The sequence below is a fragment of the Seriola lalandi genome, unplaced genomic scaffold, assembly GCF_002814215.2.
Source record: "Seriola lalandi dorsalis isolate HSWRI2012SDOR001 ecotype SW California unplaced genomic scaffold, Sedor1 jcf7180002054797, whole genome shotgun sequence".
Taxonomy (NCBI): domain Eukaryota; kingdom Metazoa; phylum Chordata; class Actinopteri; order Carangiformes; family Carangidae; genus Seriola; species Seriola lalandi.
In genome coordinates, this window is record NW_019525350.1 from 386,247 (window position 1) to 397,910 (window position 11,664).

The following is an 11,664-nucleotide window of genomic DNA, read 5'->3' on the forward strand; positions in this document are numbered from 1 at the left end:
TTTAGCAATTTGACAAGAAGAAGAAACACAGCTCGGTCAGGTTGGCATATTTTCAATTTACTGTACTTGATGGGTAATGACGAAATTCAGAATGGGAATGCTATACGTGCTGATTTAAATGAACACAAGACTTGCTTTTTGTAAAACAAAAGCCCATCTCCAATAGAAGTTAGGGCTGTCTGTAATGTGGAGCATGTGCTTTCACTTGTTATTTCAGCAAACAAACAGACTCTAGCTTTTGTTCAAAGTGTACCACGTTTTAAGCCCAAACCATTCTGTAACATCTGAACAAAAAATCATGAAATTTATTGAAATGTATTTATTTATTTATTTATTTTAAATCTTATGGTACAGCATGTAAAGCCTCTACACCACTCTCCGCTCCACAACAACCAAACAATAAAATAAATATAAGATATCCCAATATACTTGTTTAAAATATCATGTTATGTTACAGAAACAAAAAAAGGTATACAGTAGTGATGTTCGAGGAAATTTAATTTTGGCTTTGAATTCTCAAATAGCCACCCTTTGCTATAACAACATCCACTCTAATATGAGGCTTTGGGTCAACAATTTCAGCAGGAAATCACCTGACATGCCATCGCAGCTCACAGTTAGTTGGCAGACATGTTTGTCCCACAGAAAGTCTGCAGGCATGGGGTCTAAAAACTGTGGAGGTCATTAATGTGAAGTCTCTTTCACTTTTAGCCTTTATCAGTGCTATATTTTACATCTTCCTAAGAGCAAAGAGCACCTATCTAAACAAATTCTTGATGGTGCATCATATATCATAATTAATCTTTTTTTTCCGCCCCATGTTAGGACTGTCTGATGGCCCAGGCTAAATGCCTTAGTAGGTTAGGCATAGTCAAGCTTCAGTGTACAGAAAACCACTTTCCCATAATGCTTTACTTCCACAAAAAAATGAAAAGCAACGCACAATAACGATGCAGAATACAGACTGAGGACAGCACAATCAAACATATTGACCAAAGACATTTAGTTAGGCTACAACAGCAGCAGGAGATGCAAAAACAGTCACATATGAAAGCATCTTACAGTTGGAAGAAAAAACACACATTAAGTCACAATCTCTGTGGTTTTCTTTGACTCACATCAAAGAGACCATACATCAATTTCCCTCTTTTATTTCATGAAGTGCCCCAAGGGCAGACGAGGATGAAGGCAGGGAAAGGAATCTGAGCGAGGCTGTCTGCCGTCGTCCCATTATAGGCACCTCATTGATGCTTATTTGTTGCTCAAAGAGGCTCCTTAGTTTACTCAACAAATATTAAATGGTTTACAGAAAAAATGATTAACTGTTTGTGGCAGAGTGATTTCATCTCGAGGCGACTAAAGGGTCATGTAAGAGGTCTCACACACAACTTTACTCATCTATTTTAGGATGCTGTTTTACATGGGCAGCTTTGTGAGTTAACGCATTAGTGTGAAAGTCTGGGCTGTGTACTCAAGGTCAAATATTTTTTTAGATTAGCCAAGTGTATGTCCAAACAAAATGTGCCTCCTATTTTAGAAATGCTTCAGAAAACGAGAAGGCTTGGAAATATTCAGCATCGACTGCTTCTAATGTTTCTTCATTTGCACAACACAACAGCAAAAATTACATCCACGTATAACTCTAACAACTAGCAGTAAAGCTCAATATCTTTTGACATTCGCTGCCAAACGAACACACAAGAACAAAAAAAGATGATAGCATATTCCTGATTCTGATTTTAACAGAAGGGTAGCAACTTATAAAACGGGTTGTTGCTTTACAGAATCTCCTTTGAGTGCTGCAGCTCTTAGACAAAAGATGTGAAAGCAGGGGCTCCCCTATTCAACCACAGGATCCTTGGAGAGTGGCATGAAGGAAATGAATACTGCTGCCAATCACTCTTCACTGTTCACAGGCTCTTTTTTAAAGCCCCTGCTTTGCCTTTCAGCTCTTTGGAGGGAGGGGGGTAAGTCTGGTTATCCAACATGCACTTGGTTCTTCGCAATACATGGACGGTTTTACACACTCACATTTTTTTTCAAGAGACCTGGTTATTTTGCATATACGCATGCTCGGCCAGAGGAATTACGCCAAATTCTGACCTAGTCACATGACTGGGGCGAGTGGAAAAAATGACCACATTGCTAGAATTTTCCCACTTGGAAGTCACAGTGAAATAAAAATATTGCTTTTCCTCGAGATTTCAACATGTGAGGTAGTGGTATTACCAGGTGGAGTTTGTCTCAGTGAAAACAACTGTAGCTGCACAAAACATGTTTCTCCTTCTCAGACTCAGAAAAAAGCACTGGAAAAACTTAACTTAATGGGGAACTGCTTATTTTGTCTACACAATGCTAATTTTGGTTGAAGACTGGGGAGCCATGGTTTTGCTTTGCAGTACTATAGTAAGCATTAAGACCAGGGAAACAGTAAGCATGCCATGCAAAGACTAGAAAACAGACTCTCTTAGAGCGTACTTTCCACCAAGAAAAATTCCTTAGAGTAATGTGTTCGGGAACAAGACCACTGCTGATTCTACCATGGAAAACTGGGCTCAAAAAACTCATTATTATAGGAGACAGCAAATAACGTCCCGAATGTACAGAAAAACGTATTTTTACTTCATTCCTCATCTTCTAAATGATCATGTGAATGGTCAGAATGCCAGGAAACAGAGAGAGAAAGAAAGCTATTCAAGCCCGTAAAACCACGTAGCTTGAGTCACTGGCCTTATGTACGTGGTCTGGTGAAGCAGCGTCTCTTTGACTGATTAGACAATAACTGTCCCAGAAATTTTAATACTGCACTGAACCATTGTTAAAATAGACCTGGAGATGTAAAACCTTTATAATACCCGATCAATAAAAATAATGATAATCCGCAACTATTTTGATACGCATTTAGTCATTTTCCAAGTATAAATGCCAGAAATGAATATCTGTGGGTTTTAGACTAAACAAGACATTTGAAGTGATCAATCTTTTCTGCTGTTTTAAAGGCTCAATTCTCCAGTGTTTTTCCTGCGTGCATTTGAGCGCTGCCACTGAGATTTCACGTGGTTCATGAATATTCACAAGGAAACGCAACTGCTGACTGACTGATGCTAGCATGAAACAAAGGGAGGCCCTGCCACACTCCCACCACCCAGAGAGCAGTGAGGCTGGCAACTGGAGCAGAGAATAAGAAGTTAGCAGAACAGCTCTGACCTTGGTCGTGCGATGTATGTTCACTTTAGGCTGTTTGTCAGTAAATAAATGCTACAACTCATCAAGACCACAAGTTCCCACATCTCCCCTGTGCTTCCCAGCTAGAGTCCAGACGATGAGTCAGGAAGTGAGGCAGGAAAAATGCAGGATTCCACATTTTCACTGGAGTGTGGCGTTGTCAGTTAATGGTAAATATTTTGAAGATTTCCATTGAAGTGATTTTTTTTTTTTAGATATTTTTCCTCTGTGCTGCACATTTGATATGTTTAGTGTCAGTTCTAAGGAATAACCCCAAGACATGTTCGGCCAGGAAGGAGTCCAGAAAGTTAAAAGATATCCAGCCAAGACAGGCTGCACCAAAAAAAATGAGACAGGACAGGCTCTGGATTTAAGAAAAAGATTTGGTACTGATACTGTCATGAAAAGGTATGTTTCAGTCTGGTCCATATGTTTCTCATTGTTGTTGTAAACAGCTGAGTCGCACACACTGATGGTGGTTTTTTTGGAGGGCGTGCAGTTGGGGGGTGTAATTGGTTGTTTGGCTCTGCTTGCCTATCTATAAAAGTCACCGCACGCCGCTGGTAGGTTACACTACCAAACCTTATGCAAACATTGCACCTTTGTGGTTGGCAACCCCAATTAATCAGGATATGAATAAAACTGTTCAGTTTATGCACACAAAATAAAAATTTGTGCTTGAACCATTTTTTAGAAGATTAAGTTTTAAATCTTTAAGCATAAGTCTGTTATGTCAGCACCCCATTAATGACAAAATGACTCCAAAGTGTTCTCATCCGTTTGTAATCCTTTGTGCACATTTATGAGAGCAAAACAAACTGTGCTTCGTTATTTCTCGAGTTATCACAATTTAGTTAGTTGTGTAACTGGTCATAACTTGAGACTTAATTAAATGTGCAAACGAATGGGTCACTACTTTGGAGTCATTCGGATGTTCATGGGATGCTGATGCCTAAATTTAAAAATGCAATGTTTAATTTCTCGAAAAAGGTGCGAGCACAAATATGCACAAACATATCAAAAAGGTTTTATTGAGATACTGATCATATGGGGTGCCAAATTCAGAGGTACAAACTTAGACAACTGTGCAACTTTGTCCTGTGAACTTATCTGTGTGTACCTATTTGTGTCTGAAAGACTGGGTTGTTTATATCTATTTTATATTATCTATTTTCTATTTATGTTCAATGAAAATAGTGCAAGTAATTCTCGGTGTTGAGGCATTTCAGGCTTCACATTTATCACTTCAGTGAACTGGGCCTCCACAGTGTTACAAGCTCCTGGTAAATCAAGACACACGACAAGGTGAAGATGAAGAATCCTATCTATAATGATTCAAAAGACGTTTTAAGACTCCTCCACCGACGCACATAAATATGAGTCTGGCATCGCGCACTCATGGTTTAACACACACCAACACTACCGCTGGAAAAAACCCTAGAGGAAACATTGGACATTGTACATGTCAATTCCAGTCCAAGACTCTCTTCCTACTTTAAAGCAATTTCTTAGAGATCTGATCCACATACCGCCTGTTTTAACCTTCACTAACCTTCCCTTTAGAAATCTACAAATAGACACAATGAAATTTGGATCAATGACAAAGCTTTGTATTTAAAAAAAAAAAAAAAAAAAGTGAGGCCTGGCCAGTTTTTGACCCATCACAAGCAGTTCCTCCCCTCTTTGTCCTGGTTCATACCAGGACAACGAGCCGTGTTTTGTAAAAAGAAAAGTTTGTAGGGATTCTTAGGATTTTTCAACTGCCCCCCAGCAGAAACCGATGCTTGGAGTTAAGTATGGCTTGAGTAATTGAATTTGAAGTAGTAGCTTTTAGACAATTCAAACGAGGGGTGCAGGTTTTGAATCACAGCTCATATGGGAGCCGAGGGTAGGAATGCATGTGTGGAGTGGGATTTTTTTGGACACACAGTTCACTTCTCATTACTCATGTGCAAAAACAATCAGGGATGCTGCCTGGAGTTCATCCGTAGATAAACACACTGTATATGCAAAACCCTGCTTCAGTTCAGGCATGACGTTTTCCTGTTCCTTAGCAACCCCTCGAGAGTCAGGTGGTTTGGTAAAGTTATCAAAATGAAAGAATCCTGAACAGACAGTCCATCTGCTCCCGAGACCAAAGCAAGACTACATTACTTGTTGATATGTTTTTCCCATCACAATAATGTCTCTAGGTTTTATTGGCAAATACAATTTTATGACCGAGTAGTTAAAATGTATAATTAACAGAAATCCTGTACATGATAGAGGATATGGAGACAGTAAATTTCAAGAAACTTTCAAGAGGATTGTAAAAGGTTTTAAAAGGTTAAAAATGGCTGAGGAATTATCTGATAGATTTTTCTGATTTTCTGATGTCTATATACTCCAGGCCTGCACAGCATTAAACAAGATACGTTTCTATTGAATGTAGTGTGTGTCTGTGTATAGGTATATATATATAAAATATAATAATAATTAAAAATTATATTGTGACCGTTTAAGGAAATAATAAACTGCTGGTTAGTCAGGTGTGGTGCTGTTATAACAGTTTCAACATGAACTAAACTTTACAATCTAACTGGAAGAGTTGCTTCACAGCTACCCACAGGTAATGATTCAGTCTTTTAAGGTGATGAGCTTAAAACAATTATTTGATGTGCTTCATAGTTAAGGTGGAACATCACAACTACTGGTCACTATGTACCAGCTGTCAGTCATTTACACTAATGAGAAAGATACAACACTAACGAGCTGTGCATTGAGATTGTTAATCTAGAGAAAGATTTACAACTCACTTGGTCTTTTTAAAAATGGCAAAAAAGAGACAAACCAGTCTATATTTAAAACCACCATAATGATATGAAGAGTTGCTCATTTTCGGATGAACCCATTTTAGACTGATTGTAAATCAGCATGCTTCCAGCAAATTACCCAGACAACAGTCAAGAATTTCATTTCAGTTAATCAAGAGCAGGAGTTACCACTAATTGTCAACTCCTGTCTAGCAGACACTAGCCGAAGACAAATTTAAATTTCAAGTGATCCACAAAGCCATGAGATGACAGTGAGCCAGCATGCACAACATACGTTTTTCACAGCAGACATTTGTACACGTCAACCAGGAAAAGCAAAAGGTATGATTAATAACATTAACATTGTTGTGCATGCTTGCTGAGTGACACGGCTTACACTTAAATGGAACGCAGCCATTGTTAATGTTATCAGACACACCCGTGATTTTCCTATTGTGACAACACAAAATGTCCGCTGTGGAAAAGGTCGACACCAGGACCCTGAAACTGAAGCTTTTGCTCTAAGGATGAACAATTAATTGAAATATTGTTGAAATCACAACATGGCCAAGTGGCCAACATCCAAGTCACAGGAGCTGCCATTTTTCTTTTGATGCTACAGAAATGCCCTGGCGTACAAATCAAGGGAACATGCTTGTTTGGTAAAGACAAACAAAAATCACATCATCATCATTTTCCAGTCAAAACAAAATGCAAATACTACAATTCCCACTAAGATTGTGACTCATATCGCAATATCTGTCAAAATAACCCATATATGATTTTTTTTTTTTGCATATCATTCAGCACTATTTTGAACCCGTGCTTTTCCTACTATATGACATGTCATGTGCACGCTGACTCACTGGCATGGCTTACAGGGAAACATATTTGGAAACCAGTCATCATTAATTGGTAGTCATTAGTTGGTAATTGCACCTGTGCTTCCCCTGCAACGACAGGTAACAACATATGAGACTACATCAAACCCTGCTTTTCTTTTGATCATATCCAACCTACATGCCATGCTATGAATCACAAATTAAGTACTGAAGTATAAGCTTGAACACGAAACAAAACTATTTGTTGCCATCTTAATAAATTAAGAAACCAGGCTAAATATGCCAAAATATACCGTGGCTTTCTAATACCCCAGCAGTAAAATCAGAACATCATCCAGTCCAAGCCCCTACACTTGGACAGCAATGTTTAGTATACCGGACACTCTTATGGTAAATACAAGCCTTTCCAGAAACTCCCAAAAATGTTAACAGACACAAGCTCGATGTGGTTTGGAAAACAATTTCAGAAGATTACATTCCTTTTTTGTCAACAGGAAGTTGTAGGCATATACGTTAAAGCATGTATGCATGCAGGGCTGGTAAAGTGTACTTTTTAAAATTGTGTGTCACACAGAAATCAGTGCAGGGAAAACAAATCTTCCAAAGGCTTTGCCATATGGTGCTGTGATGCATGCCGAATCAAATTTCATGCCAAATCAAACAGAGTAAAAAGTGTTTTTTCTTTCAGGAAAAAAAATATAAATGCACGATATACATAATTGTTCATTGTCTATTCAATTGATTTGTGAATCTGAGGTTTTTATAACTAGAGCTGTTCTGTACCAACTGGTTTAATAACACAAGCAAACCTTGGTTGACTTCATGAAGCTGCATTGAGACTCTCCATCAGCTTATCACCACAGTGAGGGTTGATGCCAGTTTCATCTCCCTCCAACATGTTTTTCCTACCACTGCCTCATGGAAGTTTCTGTCCACACATACTTTTAGCTCCGCACACATAGTTGTCAAACATTAAGAGATTTCTACATATGACCAAGTGAGGTTTCAGGCAAACCACAAGAGAGGCCCTGGTCTGGCAAGAGAAGATTAACTATAGAGTGATGGAGAACAAGAGGAACCAAAAGGGACAGAGTCAGCCTACGGTCTAACACCAGACAGATTATATAGAGGGGAAAGGGAGCTGAAATGTTTTTATACAGCACAATGAGTAATACTTTGATGCTCTTTTCAAAAAGCCAGGGGGAAAAAAATCATCCAGTTTACCTGTTTACACATTTTAAAAGCATTGTTACAGTGCATGTAGCACTCCACAACACATGGAAAAGTATCTGGTATATTTGCCGTGTATGTACATAAATGTGGTTCTCATGATTGAGTTAAATCATCAGAGGTCCAACACCAAGTCACAAGCAAACCAGCTGCTTCTGTATGGTGGCTGGCACTGAACAACTCTGCATATACAGTGGGAGGAGGTTAGTCAACTTCCTGCTCAGAGCCAGCTGATACTTTCTCCAGGATAAATGGACAACATTAAACAGATTCTACTGACTCCTACTCCTGCAATCACATCTGATGCAAAAATGCTGATGCTACTTCAAGACGATTCATTCATGCGTCATGGGCTTCCTCGCTTTACAAAGACATTATGCATTAGCACTTCAACCCCTTCATTAGACTGTGCAATGGTCATCGCATGGTAAATGACTAGTTTCAAACTGCACCCTCAACACTTTTTTCTGCAAACCCTAAATTAACAACTTGAGAAAAGCACAATTTTTATCTATTTTGCGTGTCTGGCGTGTTTTTTAGTCTTTGTGAACAGTATGGCTCAAACACTAACGGCTTCAATGAGGCGAAGACGGTTACATATAACTCCACGCTGCTCCTGACAACAAACCATAAACAATACACAACTGTGTGCATCCCCTGCAGCTACATCATTCAACCCAACATCACTATCAACACACCGGACCAACATAACCTCCCTGCAGTGGACTTTAACAATGACACTCAACTACACAGACCCCATTCTAGTTGTGGTTTTTAAATGTATGGTTTAGTCCTTTCCTCCTTTCCAATATTCCTGGAGATGTATCAGCATATCTTTCTTGATGCAGCCCAAATTTGAAACACACCACAACTGTAAAGCTGCTTCAGGCTTCAAGTCTGTTTTCTTAATGACGGAACTTTTGACTTTATTGCTGGAGGGGATTTTTTTAGTGATATCTACTGTTCACCAAGTAAATCACTTATTTAAATTAAAGATCCACTCGTGACATGTACATTTTTGTCTAATTTTCCACCTTCGTCTATGTAGTCATTCTTGTATCTACAGGAGAGCTCATAAAAGCCAATTACTGCCCAGCTGTCTACTATTTTTGTGACTGCATGAATGGCATGAATCTGTTATACGCCCACAGCATGAGGCCTTTTGAATAAGACATGTTATTTTCTTCTGTTATATTCTCATTATGTTAGGAAATGCAGAGACAGTGTCCAAGATAAATTCGCAACTCACAACAGTAAGGGTGACTTTTCTTCAGATCAGTATCTTGGACGCCTTACTGAATTTGTGTAAAGACATAATCTCATCTTTTTTACAGCCTCAAGGCTACTGCTTCACTTCAACAGTCACTTACCATTGGTTAACCACACAATTAGCACACCAAATGCATCAAAAGACGTAACTGATTATGTGTGCAGCACATGTAGTCCATTTTAAGTCATTATTGTTAACTTTACAATAACATACAGTGGAATTAAACTCAAATTATAAAGTTGTTCTATTTTTCTATGTAGCACTATGACTGCTTTTAAAAACATAGTCAGATTAAGATGTGATGTTTCACCAGACTTCAGTACAGTTTTAAAACAGAAAATATAGATGTAAGGGGCACCCAAGCTACATCACAACACACACACACCACACACACATACACAGAAAGACACACTGATTACAAAGTTTGAAGACAGCTGGCTTTACATGCAGGAGGCCTTCTTACCCAAGAGCTTCTTCACCTCCTCCACACTCATGTATATGTTGACGCTAGGATGGTTGTTGTTGTTGACGCCTACGGTGCTGCTCGGGCTGGCGAGGCAGCCGGACCCTTCCAGCAGCAGGAGGAAGAAGAAACCCCCAAGCCTCCACAGCACCGAGTGTGGCCAACCTCGGGACTCAGACGGGCTGCCAGAGCCGTGAATCAACCCCAACATAGCAGTGGTCCTCTGGCTCACAGTTGTTCTCGGTGTTCCCCGGTCGCCAAATTCTTTCTCATCCGTATCTGAAGTTAATCCCAGGAGGCAACATTACTAGTTACTTTACTTTACGCCACAGCGCCACTTGTAGCATTAACTCCCTTTCCACTTAGCCTGTTTTTGTCTTGTCTTGCTAGCCGAGAGAAGCTAAGTTAGCCGGGGCAGGCTAACTTTAGTCGGGCTGTGCTAACCGTCCGCGGTCAGACTGCCGTTCAATGTTTGAACGTTCGGGAGATTTACGACGTTTTCCAAGCACATAAAATACACACCGGATACCGCCACATTGAGACGCTTGTATTTTTTCAGGCTAAAGTGAAAGAAGGAAAGAAGGTCCCCTTAGTAGCAAACTAGCTAATACATCCAGCTTTCTCCCTCCATGGTCTTTCCTCCCGTAGCCTTTTCCTCACTATCTCAGTTTTCACTCGGAGCAGGAAGGGGGGCAGCGGGGGCGCTCACTGCTCCTAACAGGAGTGGAATGCTGCCTTTAGGTACTGTCGGAAATATTTTACAATCTCTGTATACGTTAACCAACCAGAAAGGGTAAAAAACCTAATTGAATTTGTCAGATTAAGCCATATCTATACCTATATCTACATTACTGTTATTGTGTACTTATGTTAGTAGTTAGTAGTAGTTGTCACCAATGATTGTACACCAGCAACGGTACCACCATATCTCATTCAGTCATATAGTATCAATCAAGTCGATACATTTAATACGGTTAACGTGAATCCGGTATCAATAAGCTGTCGAAATATTCACTTCACTTGGCTTTTAATATTCGACCATCAGCACTCCAAACGTCAGGGAGGGCACGTACAACGGCGGAAATTCCGAGGTTAAGTGAAGGCAGCACAAAAAAACTCGAGTCAGTCTGGAGAACGAGTAGGGATGATCATCTTAAATATGCACTAACGTAAATATTGCAAGACAATGATGAGTCCGCGTTCAAGAGGTGGAGCGGCCTATTTTCACCGAGCCCTCCAAAACTAGTGGTATGACATCAACTTTTAAATCAAAAGATTAGATTAAATTAGGTGCATCCTGCATTACTATACAATGACTTTTTATGCCTTACTATTCTATGACTTATGACATATATATGACATATTTATCCGTATATCAAGAGTGATGTTGCCATATGTCACTTATTAGATGATATATTGTTATAACATATATACATCGTCTGGATACATGAAGATATGTTTATAACATATATTAAATAGTCATAGTAAAATTAAACTTTATCAAAACAACATGCTTATTATAATTATATATAAATTATAATGTGTGTATATGATTTTCTTAATCATTTCTTATTAAATTTAAACATACATATCTCTTTTATATTTACATATACTGTATAATATGAACATATACTGACAGGCTTTGGGATAGATATATATTTACGTGACATATGTCTATAATATAAACCTGTAGTATAAACAGAAATACTAAAATACATGTTTCTATTAGCTAGACATATATGTAAATATATGATATTGTTCCAATTTCTCACAGGTTTCATATGTAACTCTTTACATATATAGGCTATACTTTAAATACACACATTTTACTTCATATGTGCA

The 11,664-nt window shown here is 38.8% G+C and overlaps 1 protein-coding gene across 1 annotated transcript in view; it reads right to left on the reverse strand.

The window, feature by feature from the left end:
• ryk (receptor like tyrosine kinase) overlaps positions 1–10,501 on the reverse strand; it is a 40,015-nt gene extending 29,514 nt beyond the window's left edge. Inside the window, exon 1 of the mRNA XM_087179215.1 lies at positions 9,823–10,501. Within this exon, the coding sequence (XP_087035341.1) occupies positions 9,823–10,033 (211 nt within the window). The 5' untranslated portion in view covers positions 10,034–10,501. The remainder of the gene's footprint in view (positions 1–9,822) is intronic.
• Positions 10,502–11,664: the final 1,163 nt, after the last annotated feature.